The following is an 18,265-nucleotide window of genomic DNA, read 5'->3' as shown; positions in this document are numbered from 1 at the left end:
CTGAATTACCTTCCGCGAGTTCAGTGACCTTCTAAGTGTGTCGCTTCCCCCTGCAGGTGTTCCGTGTCTTTGGCACGACCTGCCAGCCCGCAGGCGCTGCTCTGGCCTTTACTCAAATCTGCGCCTTTACTCATTTCCCTTTCAAGCGGCTTTATGTAGGCCGACTTACGGAGCCAACGTTCGCCTACTGTCTGTTCACACTGCTAGGAACGCACTAGAGTAACTCACGTGAAATGCCTGTATCGAGGGATAAGAAGCAACAGAGATACATACTAGCCCTGCATCTAGTCCAAACAACAGCGTTCTGCTCTGTGTAAAACCGAGAAGTAGAAAATATGTTTTAGAGGGTATGATTTAGATTTTTTAAATTCACCTTCATAAGTTAGAGCCATTGGTGGATCATCATCATTTTGAGGGTTAAAGGTCATGTGAGAGCAGCATTAACAGTAAATATTGGTGAATCTGGGGTTGACAGAGCACACATGGTTTATAGTGTGATGTCACAGTAGCCTAACCTGAAAATCACTGACCCCTACCTCAGTGAATTTCATCAAAAACTGACAGGGGGATGATGTTTTCGAAATGTCATTTCATAACTAATTAGCATCAAGTAAGTGGCCTGTCTCTCCAGGAGTGTGTGACTCTGGGGTAATTGAGGGTGAGATGTCAGCTTTTTTTGTCGTGTCGTCCAATTTGCCGTCACATCACGGGATCACAAGCCCTGATGTTCGTGAATGATGCCCATGTGTTGAGATGATGTAATCTCAAAGAGCACGCTAATTTTAGCATTTATGTGCCAAAACAGGACAAAAAATAAAGTACTTATACAGTACTTATACTTATAAAGTACTTCTTGCGATTTCAAAGTCAAGTTATGCATTTGGGAGTCTGTCATCTTCTAGAGTGTCCAGACTTCTGTAAAAACAAGGGAAAGGGGTCAGATGCACCATGGGTTTATCGATCAGGGCTGCATTCCGAAGCACTACTGATCCCCCCCTCTGCAACACTGGTCTCAGGTCCAGCCATGGGCCTGTGAAGGTGAAATGTAAGATCTGCTAACACAAAGCACCAATCAGCAATCAGCATTTCTGAAGAGACATGGGAGTACAGAGATTGTAGTTTTTGTCTCACTTTTATACCTCTATTGAGAATTCTGAGCTCATTTTACTGAGGGTTTCAGCAAACTGGCTGGCTTCACGGCATAGCATCCACTACCTTTATGGGATTGCAAATCATTTATTCTTTGCATGTTGGCAGCAGCTCACTCGTCCCTGTCTTAATCCGCTGCACTTTTCTTTCTCCATTTACAGTATGTCATGTATACAAGAGCAGACAAAATAAAATCAATCTATTTAGATTGATCATTTTGTACAGCTGTATGTATAGTTTCAGAGCCCTGGTTGACCTTGAATGGCCATAGAGATGGACGTCTGAGTCTGAGCACCATAGAACATTGCTTTCTCCATTTCATTCCTCAGGAGCAGTATGTCTTCATCCACGACGCCATCCTGGAGGCCTGCCTCTGTGGAGATACCACTATTCCCGCCAACCAGATTCGGTCCGTCTACTACGACATGAACCGCCTCGACCCCCAGACCAACTCCACCCAGATCAAAGAGGAATTCCGGGTACGAGTGGGGCTGGGGGGGCTGGGCGCAATCGAGGGGGTGTTTAACGGAGCCTTCTGCTCTGCAAAGCTGGAACCCGGTTTTCTAAGTTCACACGCTCGATGCTTTTCCATCATCCTCTTTCCTGGGAGCCGGCCATTTTGTGTGCCCAGCTGCGCGGCCTTGTCGCCTCCCTTAGCGCTCCAGATAAAATTCTGAGGAGGTGAAACTCGTCAGGAGAAAGGAGCGCGCCTCCATCGCTGATCGCAGCACAGACAGCCGCTAGTGCTCCCAGAAGCGGCGAGGAGCCAAGATTTCCCTTTTCCAAGGAAAAACTGGGCTTTGAACTGCAGAGAAACTTCTGGCAGTCATCTCGTTTGAGCAGATGCCAGCAATCAGTGCAGCGCGGTGCGCTGCGGCGCTGGTCGCGAGCGGTGCCCAAGCTCTCTGGGTCCCAGCTCTGCAGTCTGCGGCTCCATCTCTCAGAGCACCCTCACTGCAAACCGGAGATTCACGGCGGCGCGTGCTTTCCATGGGTCCAACTGCCGCTTGCGCAATGCTCTTTCACTTGTTTACTTACTATTGGCGCCAATGACTTGATTTACATCTGCTGTTATCTAGAGTGAAGATGGTTTACGATAGCATGAATTAATAGCGCAATATGGTGCCTCTGATCTCCCAGTATTTATTATGAATCGGTCCAGACCACATGCCTCGCTTGGGAGCGCACTGGTCTGTCTGCCAGCCTTTAAATCCAGTCCAACTCTCTCGCGCTAAGCCTAATTCCAGTAACTCGCATTTCTCTGAGAACAGCAATTTCCAAACTTTGCTGTATTGTGTGCCCCTGCCCAGAGCTGCTGACCTTCTGAAAGCCCCTACCAGCATGCATTATTATGAAATAAACACCAGCACCATGGGAGGACAAGCAGCAACACTGAGAAATAATGAATAGGCCTAATAGAGAAGTGCATCTGCCGTTTCACAGTTTTTTCCAAGGGCCCTTCAGTATGCTCCACCGTAATGGTTAGGGTACTCGACTTATATTGCAAAGGTTGTGGGTTCGAGACCCAGCTGTAGTGCTACTGCTGTACCCTGTTCAGCAAGGCACTTAACCTCAGTTGTTTCAGTAAATATCCAGCTGCGTAAGTGGACTGCATTTAAAAATGTAATGTCTTTGTAACAGAAAGGTAGGATGTGAGTAGAGGTGTGGTTTTAATGGTTTGGGGCGTCCCCCTCCAGACATTGAACATGGTGACCCCCACTCTGAGGGTGGAGGACTGCAGCATCGCCCTGCTTCCCCGAAACCACGAGAAGAACCGTTGCATGGACGTGCTCCCCCCCGACCGCTGCCTGCCCTTCCTCATCACCATCGACGGCGAGAGCAGCAACTACATCAACGCCGCGCTCATGGATGTACGTCCCCCGCCCATGCTTGCTCTGCCAAACCTACCAGAGAGAGAGAGAGTTAGGATACTTGCCAAGATTCAGTCTGCATTCGTCATTTATAACTTCCTGAGAAGTTATAAATGAAGTTTTTTTTGACATAACACAAGTGCTTTGGATGACAAAAACATACTGCAGTGAAAATATTTTCAAACATATTCTTCATTTTTACTGAATGACCCTTGTTCAGTGTAGTACAATATATGGTTCTTGAGATTAAGACCAGATACTCATGTCCCCTACAGGGGACAGAAGTGAATTGTCGGGCCTTACATGGATAACTCTGATGAAGTGCATTATTTTCTCAGTTTGGTATGTTCTGCAGTCACCAATTAAAAGTTGCCGAGCTATGTGCGTGAAGAAATAGATGATCATGTGAAAGTTTAGAAATCTATGGCATTATGTGTTTCCACAGATTTAAAATGAAAAAGACATGAGTAGCATTTTCTTATTCAGAGTTAATGACAAAGCGCAACTGTTAAATGATAAAGCACATTAGAGTTAGATTGGACTGGGACCAAAGTTAATCGACAGAGAAAGAGAAAACCCCAGATATGCATGCAGCAATAAGTAATGTCACAGATAAGAGTAAATAAATAAACATTCAGAGCAATGAAAAATCCCTGATTAACATCTGAAAAACAACCGATAAAACAGTCACCGAGACTGATGTAGCTAAACATTTACCCAACCCCAAAGGTTTTGACCCTGCTCACTTTATAAATCAGAACTTATTTTTTACAAAAAATAAAAAAAGAGACAAATCCTATCCCAGTAATTGTGTATGTTACTTTGTGCTGTATGTGCTACAGTATGTTTCTTTATATTAAAGGGGTAAGATACAAACCTTGATACAAAGCATGAGTGTGTAAATCAAAGTTAAGGACAAATTTTGACTGAATACGGGTCGTTGTTTTCTTCCTGAATGAACCACTTTAGCCCTTAATTTGTGACTGTATAAGGCAGGGCCTGTTGATGCGACTGCAAACTGCTCTGTCTGTGAGTCTAAGGAAGGCAGTTTGCCAGGTGTCTGCAGCACCAGTGTCTCTCATTCCACAAAACAAAACACGTCGGATTCTTACTTTACGATCTGTCATGTTTTGTGTGTGTGTGTGTGTGTGTGTGTGTGTGTGTGTGCGTGTATGTGAGTGTGCTTGTCAATTCCAAAAGCTGCTTTGTTGTTATGCACTTTTTTCAATGAAAAATAATGAATAATTCATCTTGTTTGGGGAATTTTTGAAACCAAAAAGTAATATAGTATCCCTTGTTGGTGTTTGAGACTAGGATTGTGTCATTTCTCAAAGGTAAAATGCTAAACCAGACCTGTTTGCAATTTACTCTGTGTGAAATAATTAGAGGTGTGTTCTTAGCTCTCAATAAGAGGTAAGCACCACTCCATTTGTTAATGTTCACAGTTCTCTCTCTGTCTTTTCTCCAGAGCTACAAGCAGCCATCTGCGTTCATAGTTACCCAGCATCCTTTGCCAAACACAGTCAAAGATTTCTGGAGGCTGGTGTTGGACTACCACTGCACCTCCATAGTGATGCTGAATGACGTGGACCCGGCCCAGGTGCGTACCTTCGTTTTAACTACACTCCAGCATGGGACCCCCCCCACGGGCAGTAGGCCACCCTGGGCCCAGACCACCACGGTTGTTTCTGGGTTATGTTCTGTCCAAGCTTTTCTGTGCTGTCTGATCAATTAGTAAGATTCTAATTCGATTAAATGTTGAGGAACTACAGAACATGGCCATTAAGCCTGATAGGTGATGATGCAGTCAGGTTTCAAATGGAGTAGAGCCTAGAATTACTTCTGGTGCTGCAGGACCTTGTGCACCTTCCCCTGCTCTACACTACAGGAAGTATATTAATCATGTAAAGAAATCTACAGGAGTGGATATAAAATGGACTCTATCAAAAGACCTCAAATGAAATGTATTCTATTAAAGCCCCTCATGTGAAACCGTCTGGGCCAAAGTTCACTGTATGAAATGTGCTGTTAAAGTCCACTGGATGGAATAGATTCAGTTAAAGTTCACTCCAGCCTTCATTCAGTTTAAAAGCAACATGCTTTGTCCTTTATTTTGAGAAAAAAATTAAAGTAATCAAAAAATATTTTCCTTCCTACGAGTAATGGATGTTGTGTTGCTTATACAGTGCTAAGAGGAAAAGACTGAACAGGGTCCAGTAAAATGAACTCTGGATAAGGACAGTTAGGAAGGGTCCTCCAGGGGGAAGGCACTGTGGTGTGAAACAGAGCAGACTCCAGTGAAGGGAGTCAGTCGGTCTATCTGTCTGTCTGTCTGTCAGTCTGTCTGAAACGGGCTGTGGATAGAGAGGCCTGGGGCCCTGTCAGAACTTCCCGGGATCAAAGGCGAGTTTGGAGCTGATTTTCCCTCCCCATCCGGCTCCCCGAGCAACTGCAGCTTTCATTCGGTATTCCGACAGTAGCCAGGGTAGAGACCGGACGGGCCTTGGTCTGGGTCTGCCGAACGCTTCCCGTTCTGGGTACGGCCCCCAGGGGGGGTGGGGGGGGGGGCGGAACGTTCCGGCGCGCTCACTGCAATTACCCCCGCTGGATCAGCGGCGGAGCGGGTTCTCCTCTCTCAATCGAGAGAAACGCAGAGGGTTCTCCTCCATTACCAGACCCTGGACACTGAGGCACACTCCTGAGCCTGCTTTCCTGCACTGGACAGAATGAGTCAATAACCCTGCAATCAAGCCCAGGGAAGAAGACACACTTTTTTGGGGGTGGAAGAGAGGTGTGAATACTTGTTTAAGGCCCAGTAGAAAAATGAGGTACAGCACAGCAACTTCCCAAGCAGACGCCTTGAAGGCAGGCTAATGATTTTCAAGCATATGTATTGCGGTGCTGATTGCTTACAACTTACAAGCCTCATGTCTTGAGGCGGCCATGTTGTTTCGGCCAGAGCTGATGGGGATGTTTGTTTCTCTTTCCAGCTGTGTCCTCAGTACTGGCCTGAAAACGGGGTCCACCGCCACGGCCCCATCCAGGTGGAGTTTGTGTCAGCTGACCTGGAGGAGGACATCATAAGTAGGATATTCCGCATATACAACGCGGCACGGGTAAGACCCTTTCGCTAGCCCTTCCCTTTCTCCCTTAGCCCTGAATGCTGATGACCAGCCGAATGGTTTGATGACCAGCCGTGCCCTCCCAAAACTTTGTATGACAGTCAAACAAGGCAGTGGCAGTGGGATGGTGGTCTGTCTCAAGACATGGATTGTGCGTGACGGTCTTGCGACAGACCGTCCTGTCTAGGTGGCATTCACGTTCAACGCTGCTTGGGAAAGAGTTCTGGGCTCTCACTCATGCACTTGTTCTGGTCAGTGGCCATTTTGCCTGTCAGTGTTTTAGAAGCACTGTTGAGCAGGGTTTAGTTACCTGACCAGGGGATACTGGCCAGAATACTGGTGTGCCATCTGCCAAGTAACTCAAAAGCCAAAGTTTCTGTAAATATCTGTGTTTTAATGATTAATGTGTGTGACAGCCTACACGTAGTGACATTTTGACATTATCAGCTATGTGTAGTTCTGTAAAGTGTAATTATATGAAATGAAAGATATTACATAGACCTTGGTTGAAAGTGATGCTGTAAGAATATTAGTAACATGGTGATGTGCTGTGTATAAAATGGTATGATGTGGTGTGCGCAACACTGGAGTGATGTGGTGTGTGCAACATGGTTTGATGTAGTGTGTGTAACGCAGTGTGATATGGTGTGTTTAACATAGTGTGATGTTTGTAGCTTATTCTTCTGCCTAGTTGGCTTTGCAGATGTTAGGCCAGAATAGTGTTCACTGTTCTCGGCTAGAAATAGCTGTACAAAATAAGTATTGTACCTTACCGAACCCGTGTTTAGCAGTTGTCTACGACCATGAAATGCACTTTTTTGTACGTCGCTTTGGATAAAAGCGTCTGCCAAATGAATGTAATGTAAATGTAAATGTGATGTAGTGTGATTTGCCGTGTGTAACGGGTGTGTAATCTGTAGCCGCAGGACGGGTACCGCATGGTGCAGCAGTTCCAGTTCCTGGGCTGGCCCATGTACCGGGACACGCCCGTGTCCAAGCGCTCCTTCCTCAAGCTCATCCGGCAGGTGGAGAAGTGGCAGGAGGAGTACGACGGAGGGGAGGGCCGGACTGTGGTGCACTGTCTGTGAGTACTGAACACAGTAACCATCATTTACCTTGAACACTGTACCCATAACTTACCCCAAACACTGAAACTATCACTTACCCTGAACACTATAACCATAACTATCACAGAGAAACTCTGTCCTCCTGAACACTGTTACTGTCACAGAGAAACTCTGTCCTCCTGAACACTGTTACTGTCACAGAGAAACTCTGTCCTCCTGAACACTGTTACTGCCACAGAGAAACTCTGTCCTCCTGAACACTGTTACTGTCACAGAGAAACTCTGTCCTCCTGAACACTGTTACTGTCACAGAGAAACTCTGTCCTCCTGAACACTGTTACTGTCACAGAGAAACTCTGTCCTCCTGAACGCTGTTGGTCATGATAAGCCCTGTCTGCTCGTCAGCTGTCAGGCTGTCCTTGTTGCTCTCTCCTTCTCCCGCTGCTGTCCTGGTCAAGTACTTCTCATCAAAAGGGCAACACGGCAGAAAGCTGTATCTGTCCCTGACCCTGAGCTCAGTCTGTCACCCGTGGCTGTTCTGAGGGGGAATCTCTCTTCTCAAATCTGCAGGTTCGAGAAAAGAGAGAAAGCTCCCATTCTCTGACACTGTGAATGTGCGGGAACATCTTTTGTGCCAGGAGTAATTTTATCTGGCAACATGCAGCTTATTCTCCCCATTCATAAAATAAACAAATCAACGCTGTGCTATTCTCCGTAAAAATAAAAAAAAAGGAACGAGAGCAATTTCTTCTGCAGAGTGCGCTATGTGTGAGTTACTGTGAAAGCGCACATACACAATGTACTGTTCATTCTCACAAGGAACAACTGCAGGGAGGGAAGTCTGCACTTCTTTTCACTTCTTTGGTACAGTCAGAAAAATAAATGATAATTTCCTGCTTTTACTCTGACCATTTAGTGGGAGACTCTATCCACAGCCTGTTTATCTCAAAAAAAGCAGAGACCAATGATGTGACATTCACAGGAATGCCATTTATTAGGCTGTTTACGCTGTTAACACGTGAGCTGACCACTGTTCTAAGTTAAGCTGAGGCTGTGACATCACTGACAATATTTACCGTGCCCAGGAACTTTACTTAACTTTCAGCTGCAGAGTTTGAAACAGCCCTGTTCAAACATGTCAGGCTGTCACGGAATTAACAAACACGAAAGTGCCGCGATATGAGCCAAATGCTTGTGGAGGAAGCGCTCTTGGAGGAATCAGCGCCCCCTGTTGATTAAGGATGGGAAGGCCAGCCTGCTCTTTCATTCAGCTCATTCAGCTGCTTGATTAATGGAACCCCGTTTCCAAATCTGAAGTGACATTTTGTATTAATTGTTGCCACAACAAAAAAGCATCTCACTGACGTGTTTTGCTCACCACAATAGCCACTAATTACTTAATCTAAAATGCTCCCTTTCTCTTTTTTATTCGTTAGCAGCACAATATTGCTGGGCTCAATTGAAGAATGGTTGATTGCCATAGCGCACAGATGTTTTAAGAAGTAAAACAGCACCATCTACTGGACAAATCTGAACATTGGCAAAATAGGCACTTCAAACGTTTACATTTTTATGAAAGGGAAAATATTCCGTGCAGAATATGAAACAATGAAGTGTTATCTAGATTACTAAACTTTATTTTTTGAAAATGTGCTTTGATATACAGTCACAATTTTCATATATGAGAATGATCTTATAACTATTGTTTTATTTTTCTGATTGAATGGATTGGTGGTGATTGAGGTTTCCCCAATTCACTGTAAAGCCCTTTGAGATCTTTAAAAACTCTACAGAAAATGTATTATTATTTTTATTATTATTAGTGTTATTATTATTATTATTATTATTATTATAATAGGCCTATGTGTCTGTTGTAAAATTTCATGTCGGGAATTAAAATTCTGTTATTGTGATGATGGTCACTCTACTGTTCCTTGGATTAATTCATAGTAGTAAGGACTGTAGATCCCACATGAGGACTCTTTCAAGGCTGCTTTCATGTGTACCAGCATTTTAAAATGTCCGAGTCCTTTTATAAAGCGCATTCCCCTGGTTCCTCATTCTTACGTTTTAGTGCAGGGTAGCAGTTAAAATGTTGAGGGGTGTCCCTATGAGCTCAAACCAGGGAGGGAGAGGGAGAGGGAGTGGGAGAGAGGGGGAGAGAGAGAGAGAGAGAGAGAAAGAGAAAAAAATCCAGGCTAATTTGGGATAATTCCCAGAATGCTTTCAGATACCACTTGTTCTGACAAGCGCTTTCTTGAAGGAAAGATCCTTGTATTACGTGACGGTACTCTGAAGTGGATTTCACTTGTTTGCTGCTATGAATCATCCACCTCTTAAACTGTCCCCCTTTGCTTCCCTTCCCAATGTAGCTGAAGCTTCTGTGCACTTCTGATACACTCGCCTGTGACCCACTGACTGTTTCACACAGCACAGGTAGTTTACACACTGATTGTCTGCTGGGGAGCAGGTGCCAAACAGAGGGAAGGCGCACATCTCCCTAATGGCAGCTGGTAGCTTGCGTGTGGCTGGTGTGTCCGTCGGAGGAACTAACGTTACCTGAGAACTAACGTTAGTCAGCTAATAAGACTTGGATCTGGTGACTGCTAAAACCTGCTTTCATATTACACCATTATCGATTCATATGTTTATGAGCACTGAGCTATAACTGCGTCCCATCATGCTTAGGGAGGGGGGTGGGGTGGGCGTCATGATCTAGGGATAGGATGTGTCCTGGATCTAGGAACCAAAAAGTCTTTTGGATTTAAGTTGGCAGAGGAATTTTTTTACGATTAGTTCTAAAATTATGATGGCTGCAGGTTGCTCACTTCACCACTGGGGGGGGGCAGTAAGGTCCGTAAGAAAGGGATGCAAGGTCCTGACAGATAGGATTTGACAGGCAAACAGAATTGGCTGATTGATTCGTATGCTGTTGAGGAATAATCTGCAGTATCGGGTTACTGACCTCACTGTTCTCTTGGAGTTAAAGCCCTTCATCAAAAAAGACAGCAAAATCCTATGAAGAGGGCAGGGGGGACGTGTCTAGGGTGATGGAGAGGCCTTGTAGAAGAGAGTGCTTAGCCAGCGCGTAGGATTGATCTGTCATGTAGCGGACTGGATTCAGATATTCATGAGTTCAGACTGTGCTCAGCTCATTTTAGATTGTTCTTGCAGCATCACATGAAGTCTCACCTGTCCACAGTTATTCTCCTTTCCTCTGTGTCTAACATTTCATCATTATGGTTGTAGCAAAGTAACTTAGTTTCATTCAGTAGTTTTACATAATAAAAAAGACCGGGGGCAAGCTATAAGCACACGCTGTTGACTCCGTAATGATTCAATTTATTATGTTTTGTGTTCAGTGAATCGAGGTTGCAAATGTATTTTAATCTTATATTGCGCACAAACCTCCACAGCTGACCCTCTAAGACCCCCCCTCTCTCTCTCTCTCTCTCTCTCTGTCTCTCTCAGAAATGGAGGGGGGCGTAGCGGAACATTCTGTGCCATCAGCATCGTGTGTGAGATGCTCCGACACCAGCGATCAGTGGATGTGTTCCACGCCGTCAAAACGCTGCGAAACAACAAACCCAACATGGTGGACTTACTGGTGAGCCGTTACTCTGAGTCAGTCAGTCATCCTTACCTCACAGGGACAGGTTCAGTCCCACCACAGTGTGTTAATAGTGAGCCATTACTTGACCGCACTCACTCAGTCATCTTTACCTCACAGAGACAGATTCAATCTAACTACAGTGTCATGTGTCTTCAGTGATGAGTGATTCATTTATTTACCATAAGTTCTAAGTATTATTAATTTAATGTGAGATATGTATATATTATGTGTATATATAAATATATCTCTCTCTCGCTCCCTCTCCAGTATATGAGTATGTGTGCGTGCTCATACCTATGCATACTATGCATCGGCAAGTACAGTAGGCTATTTCACATTAAACTATTTTTTTTCATCCTTTAGGATCAGTATAAGTTCTGCTATGAAGTCGCACTGGAATACTTGAATACTGGTTAACCTGCCTTGAAGCTCCACCCTGTTCCCTTGTACCACACCTGGACAGCGAAGCAATCTTAGAACGTTAGTGGAAAACGAGGGAACGTATTCGGGCGGGCGAACGGACAGTGGCCTCGCCCGTCTCAGCTGGCCCGGGATTCCCTGGCCTGTATGTACAGCGAGAATCGGTCAAAATCACACGTCTGTACCTGTGTTTGTATCTCATCCAGTTCCCATCCATCCAAGCTTGCTGGACAAACCGCCAGAGCACAGTGCTATATTTACATGTCTCTTGACCTGTTCTTATATTTTTTTAATCTCCTCTTACCCCTGATCCTTGGATGTTGCCTTCAAATTCAGTGGACAATTTTTTTTTTTTTCATTTGTATTTTTCTTTTTTTTTTTGTGGGGAATGCAATGTTGTGTAAACGTGTAACTGCTCATTTTTAAACCTGTAATTATATTTGTTGATGCAAAGTTGTACAACGTAGCTGCAGTTACCTGGCATTTTTAACTTTCGAGACTTTGAATCCTAAGTGTTTTGCTTTGTTGTGCTGTTACTGGAATTGTCATTGTATCAGAGGAAACATTGACACGATACACACAAGTTTATGTTCCGTCATAGTCAAAGGACCCAAAGCTTTTGTTATGGTTTGTTTATATTGTAAATATTTTTTTCCAGATTATTTATTCATTCAGAGTACATTTTTTGTGAAGCACAGTGAGTGACAATCATGTGTTTTGGGTTTATTAATTTTATTGACCAGAGGATATTGTTAGGCTTTCTCTTGTATGGAATAATAACTCAAATTTAGAAATACATATATCTCTGCCATGGCTGCCTTTGTCCTTTGTTCAGATCTAGTGAGGGAGATTTATACATCCATTCATTCTTTTTTTACTGCAGCATTTATATTTTAAATCCTCAATGCTGAAGTATACCATAAAATAATGTTATGTGAATCCTCTTATGATGATTTATTAGGATATAGTGTGGTAATATATCCCAACAGGCTTTCAGCTGTGTTTCCAGTCAATATAGAATTGGCAAATGTAAAATTGTTCCATTTTTATTTTCTATAGGTCATTACACTACGGAATATTGCTTGAAGAAAAATGTTAATATTATCAATAACTGTGTTGCTCAATTATATCACACAGAGTTTTATACATTCCATGATTAGAATAATATTTCCTGTGCCCATGCTTACATGTGTTCAGTTAATATGCAATTACTGGTTTCTCCATCAGAAGTAATTCATACCACTGCTTTCAGCCAGTTGGCACAAACAATCATGAAATTTGTCCCACAGACCCAAGGTAACTGGGGTCTACTGAGGGATGGGTCACATTTGTGTGAGGAATGGCAAAATGGCATGTGCAAAAAAAAAGTTTTTATGACCGGAAGAGGAGGTATTTCGTATTTGGCCTTTGCAAGGACACACGCGACTCACACGAAAGAGGACAATAAGTCATAAAAGAAAGAATTCTTGTGCGTGAATAAAAAGGAAGTCCTGTCCTTTGCCTTACCAACATTTTTCTGACCTTTTCTAAACACGCACCATACCTAAACACCAAAGCCTTATCTTTCCTTACCAGAGTCTGGGTTTGATTCTTTCATGCTTGATAAGAGCCAACGCAGGTCTTATATGAGCTTTTGTTTTCTGTGGAAATGGTCGATTTACACCCGTTTCTGTTTTTGAAGGCAATTTGGTTAGGATGGAGGAGCAGTGATCCTTGCCTCTGTTGTCCGATTCTCCCAGCCCCAATCACTGAACATAAATAACGGCTTTCAGAACTGAAATGCACCCTAACATAGTGCATAGTGAACCCCATAATTCCCAACATAATAAATAGTTGGGCAGGGGGAAAATGTGCTTTAATAAAAATGCTGTACATTATCATTATGGTTAAATCAATGAATTAATACTTCATTGGATACCACATTATTTATGGTATTTAACATCACGGTAAAAACATATCCACCCAAAAAGACAGGAAAATGGAAGGGAATTATAAGGTACTTCAATTTAAAAAGATGGGAAAATAATAAAGTAATATTGAGAGTGATTGTTAAAAAAAATTAAATATGTCTGCCCCAATAACACCAAGAAAACAAATTACAGAATGACAGTATGATAATGAAAACAACTGCACATAAAACATTTAACTTTGGTTTTCACTCCAAACAAAAAAGCAATTAAACCTTGACAGGAGTTGGCAGCATCTTTGCTTTTCTGAAGCTACTGGAGCTTTCGCCTAAATGGCACCCATTATCTTCATGGTAATAATTACTTTCCATCATAAATTAATTGATGGAGACCAGCCTTTCAGAGAATATACATTAGCAGTAAATATTAATGCTGGGAAAAAATGCCAAGCACTGGTACTGTACTGTTCTAAGTTACAATATGAATAAGACAACTCTGATATACAGAAAGTGAACATAACATGGTTGTTGGGACAACAATGGTGGTCTGTACAGCCTGTATGCGCCACGGCACAGAGCATATTGGCATCTGGAATTCTACGGTATGAACGCACAACTACTCTTCCATGAGCTGGTGGAAATGGGAAATGCTGTCTCAAACACTGTTTCAGAATATCCCATGAATATTCAGCTGGGTTCAGATCTGGTGACTGAGAGGGACATGACAGATTGATGTGTGTCTCCCTCCTCAGACAGGCAGGAGATTATTTGTGCTATGTGAATGGGGCACTGCCATCTTCAAAGACCCCTCTGCAGGAAAGAAAGGCTTCAACATGGGCTTAAGATAATCGTTCAGTGCTCTCACCAACCTTGCCTCCTAAGCCTATGAGTGCACCAAAAAATGCAAGGAAAATGCATCGCACACCATTATAGAGCCACTATTACCTTTGAATTTTTCACAGTAAAACGTATAGGCTAAAGAAATGAATAGATTCTAGTAGTTTTACACCACATTAATTTTGAGTGAAAAAACATTCTGGTGATCATACATTTTCATAGCCTAGGCTACTTACTTGGCCTAAAACTGTGGAGACTGTTATACTTTATAATTGTTTGAGCTGCCTCGTAGAAATTACCTATATAACATTGAATGTTACGCTGTATCTACATAATTAAGCAGGGGGTATACCCGAGTATTCAATAAAAATCGGGCCTGTTATATATTGTCCTCCTCCAGTTTTCAAACCAGCAATCATACAATATGCCGTGATCTTCCCACTTGTTGCCCGCCGTCGTCGTTTTGAAAATCTGCGCAAGTGTTTCACCAGCAGTGGAATCGAGGATAGCCATTGAAAGAATACAGGATATCTGGTGAGCGGTTCTGACGACTTCCACCTCACTACTTCGAAACGGATTCATTTAAAACATTAGTTTGCTTTAAAGTAGCCTACAGTATATATAAAAATCCACACATCAATAGGCTACGTAGGCTATGATACTCAGTACTGTATGTCTGCGTGACTCAATGAACTACATAAGAACAGTGGCGTGACTAGCCCTCCAGTTTCAGGAGTATTGTGTAGTTATGAGATATAACGCTAGAGGTCGGTACAATAAAGAAGATAGAGGAAGACGGGCGAATATTGTTTATTTATCTTCTGGTTTCAATGAATTTTAGTACAACACATAACGTAGTGTACGCGTAGACTTACAGTATTTTTTTGAAATTGCACACGTTATTTATATCCAAGAGTTGATTTTAAATTTCACATTTTAAATGCAGAGTAGGCTACTTAGGCAGGCTATATTTTTCCACAATGTTGAAAAAAGAAGAAACGAAAAAAGAACACTGCAATCTTAGGCATCCAGCTAACCACTTACCTTCACTGGCCAAACGTCATTGTGTGTGTTATATCAGTTCACTGTGTATGTGTATGTAATATTGCCACAAAATGGGCTAATACAACCACGTTACGCCGGGCACCCACCGCACGCGTCGCGTATGCGTCGCGTAAACAGCAGGGCGAAGCAGCACGGCGCGACGCGTAGGGTGTCTCCACTGGTTCCGTTTGTGTCGCGCAAAGGCTTGCGTAAAAGCTATATATTCCTAGTAGCTCTCGCAGTCTGCAGTGGGCTTTTACATCGTGTATTTCACGTTTGTTCACGACTGTTGATTATGGGTTAAGTGAATACTTTGGTGAGAGACCTTTTTCAGTTTGTTAATTTGGTAATATTTCGTTAACTCGTAAATAGCCTACGTGAGAAAGTAAACGCTTTCAAGAAGTACCATAAACTTAAATCGCAACGTAGCCTGCATAACAATCAATCTCAAACTGTATTAATTTATTTGCTTGGTTAACAAGCGTGCCAATTTCATGAAGAATATGTAATGATCATAATAATAATAATAAATAATCCGTAATCAACCATTGGGAATTCCCGTGTTGTCTTGCCATTCACGTCAAAACATTTATAGGATCAGATTTAGTAAAATCAGCTAATCATGAAAAAGTCAGTAACAGTTTTAATCTTGAAGGGATATGAACACCACAACGCCATGAACACCAGAAGCTTTGAAGTACAAGTGCAATAAAGGCTTGCTTACAACTTAATTTATAAAATAGGTGCATTTTCATCGGCAAGACCACTAAATAATCTGATTTTTTTAAAGCTCTGTGGATTATCTGATTTTTATTAACAAGCCCTTTTTGAAAGCACGGCGAACGAAGACATCGGAGAAGTCAAATAGGCTGAGCAATGGTTGGTTAAAAACTATCTTCCAATACTCGAGCTAACAAACCGCTGCTCGGTGCATTCCCTTTTACGTCACTCAATAGCCTACGTCTTTCTGTGGTGTATTTTCAAATTTACCCCACCCCCTCCGCAAAATAAGACAGCGAAACTAAGTTTGCCTTTCCCCCAGGTTCCAGTTATTTATTTATTTTTACAAAACGAAAAGGCTTGTATTTTTTTTAGCTGCTTAAAAAATATCTGGGAGGTAACTAGGGACACACCCCCAGTAATATAAGAATGAAATATAAATCAGAGCATGTATACCTAGCATTTTAGAGCATATTTCTGTGTATAAACAGGCCAACGTGACGCGCGACAAGCCGAAAAAATAGAACAGAAGCGAAAAACTACGCTTCAGTTCGCTTGTGTCGCGCGAGCTTCGCAGCCGGTACGCGACGCGTTCGCATCTGGTGGAGACGACGTCGCCCGCTGCCGTTGTAATAACAGTACTTCAACTACGCTTCAGTTACGCGCGTAATACGCGCGTAGTGCGCTCGCGGCCGATACGCGTGCGGTGGGTGCCCGGCTTTAGAGACTGGCTTGCGTAGGCTATAAACTCACGGCATTTCAGATCTGGTGCATTCTGGGCTACGCTCATGAGTTGAAATAAGGGTCAGAGATCCCTACTGCCTTAATGTGTTACAAAGCCAGTTTACGGGAAGGGTTGCCAAGTCAGTACTGTTCCACCCATATTCAGGCTGTATGTAAAACAAAAACGTTTGCAACTCGGGTCGAGTTTCTGGCCAGTACTAGTGCTAATACTAGTAGGCTACTGCTGCTATTTGTGGTAGGCTAGTTGTAGTTGCACAACAGCAGCAAAAGTTCAGATTTCAATCAGAATTCAGAATTCATCATACAATAATGCACTAACACGAGTGAGTTCCGATTGCAAAATTAATTATTTTGGCAGTGTTGATATTTATTTTATAACTGATTTAGGATGTACCCACCTCCTAAACCATCTATTTGATGCATCTGATTGATGCAGTGTTTTTTTTTTTTTTATGACTATTCATTTCACCGTAGTCCATCTGAATCTTTACACGTTCCGCCCTTCTTCTCGACGTGGTCTCAATATCCCCACTTGTGGAATGTTATAACCAAACTGGCAACTTTGTCGATAGGATCCTATGAATGACAACGCTCCTAGCCACCCATCAACCGCGCCCAAAGTCACAACAGTAGCCAGAAACCAATGAATGTCGCAATGGTGCGTTTCTAAAATGAGAAGTGTCAACCCAATCCAATTATTGTTCTGATACCGATTAAGTCCCGCCTTTATTCTAAACACAACCAACCAACAGTGGGAACTCATGAATAATTAATTACATTGCTTATGGGAGTGACGCAGATAGTACTAATAGTCTTGGTTTTTCGAAAAAAAAATTGTTGAAAATTCCGTAAATTTTTTGTTCAAATACTATTTTTATCAGTTGACATAAAATTAAGAATCGTTCAGACGATTCCCGGTTTAAGCCGGGTTGGCGCATCACCCAGGCCTCTATGTTGCTCATACTGGTCTAGTAGCTTGCTGGATAGCTGAGTTGATGTGTCGATTGTAGCTAACGTTAGCTGGTGGGCTACAGAATAGCAAAAGAAGATAAAGATGCCGCAGCCGAAGTCCCGCAAGATCGCCATCCTTGGATATAGATCTGTGGGTAAGTACCATTTTAGAATGAAGACGAGACGGCGAGCTTACGACGCAGACTTAAGGCATCCGCTGGTGGGTGTTATGTGTGCAGCGAACCTGTCCGTCGTCGTGCGGTGATAGACGGAGTGGGATGCAGAGTCCTCGCGAAATGTCACTCCAGACTTCTCATGTAACCGGACAGAGCATTCGATCGAGTTGGTGGGAGGCGGTGTTCTCGTGGGACGACTGGAAGTCACACGTGTGTTTGAATTCATTTCGCTCGATAGTTAATAGGATTGATGATGATGATGCTAAAAAATAGAAATGAGAAATCTGAAGTGAGAGCTAAACTTTAATTTTCATGTGGACTATAAATTACGTACATGTGACTAATTGTTTCAGTTAAATCATATGGAAATTCATATTGGCTAGCTATATAATTCAAAACGAAGAAAAACCATAGGAGTTGTAATGGGAGCTAAATTGCTAATGCAGGCAACTAGCTAATGCCTAATACACCCTAGCGGTAAAGCAGGTGTTCCCCTGGGAGGGTCCGAGGAATCGTGAGTTCCCTGTTTTGCGATGTAGGCTACTTCGTGTACAGCGAAGTTTCCATTTGGTAGTAGTTACTTCTTTGGTCGAATCCCATTTAAAACTCGATTGCAAACATGTCGAATCATCGTGAAAGTAAAGT

General features: G+C 42.9%; 2 protein-coding genes across 17 annotated transcripts in view; both read left to right on the top strand.

The window, feature by feature from the left end:
* LOC118234757 (receptor-type tyrosine-protein phosphatase mu-like) overlaps positions 1 to 12,056 on the top strand; it is a 179,887-nt gene extending 167,831 nt beyond the window's left edge. For all 15 annotated transcript variants that reach the window (XM_035431556.1, XM_035431567.1, XM_035431555.1 and 12 more), the window contains 7 exons: positions 1,479 to 1,628; positions 2,847 to 3,020; positions 4,489 to 4,620; positions 6,011 to 6,136; positions 7,063 to 7,226; positions 10,681 to 10,816; positions 11,186 to 12,056. In XM_035431556.1, coding sequence (XP_035287447.1) covers positions 1,479 to 1,628; positions 2,847 to 3,020; positions 4,489 to 4,620; positions 6,011 to 6,136; positions 7,063 to 7,226; positions 10,681 to 10,816; positions 11,186 to 11,239 — 936 coding nt within the window. In that variant the 3' untranslated portion in view covers positions 11,240 to 12,056. The remainder of the gene's footprint in view (positions 1 to 1,478; positions 1,629 to 2,846; positions 3,021 to 4,488; positions 4,621 to 6,010; positions 6,137 to 7,062; positions 7,227 to 10,680; positions 10,817 to 11,185) is intronic.
* Positions 12,057 to 17,267: 5,211 nt separating this feature from the next.
* Positions 17,268 to 18,265, top strand: part of LOC118234412 (GTP-binding protein Rheb) — a 32,710-nt gene continuing 31,712 nt past the window's right edge. Inside the window, exon 1 of one of the 2 annotated variants that reach the window (XM_035430928.1) lies at positions 17,268 to 17,599. In XM_035430928.1, coding sequence (XP_035286819.1) covers positions 17,548 to 17,599 — 52 coding nt within the window. In that variant the 5' untranslated portion in view covers positions 17,268 to 17,547. The remainder of the gene's footprint in view (positions 17,600 to 18,265) is intronic. The other variant, XM_035430927.1, reaches the window with a different exon arrangement.

This window comes from Anguilla anguilla, chromosome 8, assembly GCF_013347855.1.
Source record: "Anguilla anguilla isolate fAngAng1 chromosome 8, fAngAng1.pri, whole genome shotgun sequence".
NCBI classification, from domain to species: Eukaryota; Metazoa; Chordata; class Actinopteri; order Anguilliformes; family Anguillidae; genus Anguilla; species Anguilla anguilla.
The sequence above is the reverse complement of the archived record's forward strand: the minus strand, read 5'-3'. Positions and strand labels throughout refer to the sequence as shown.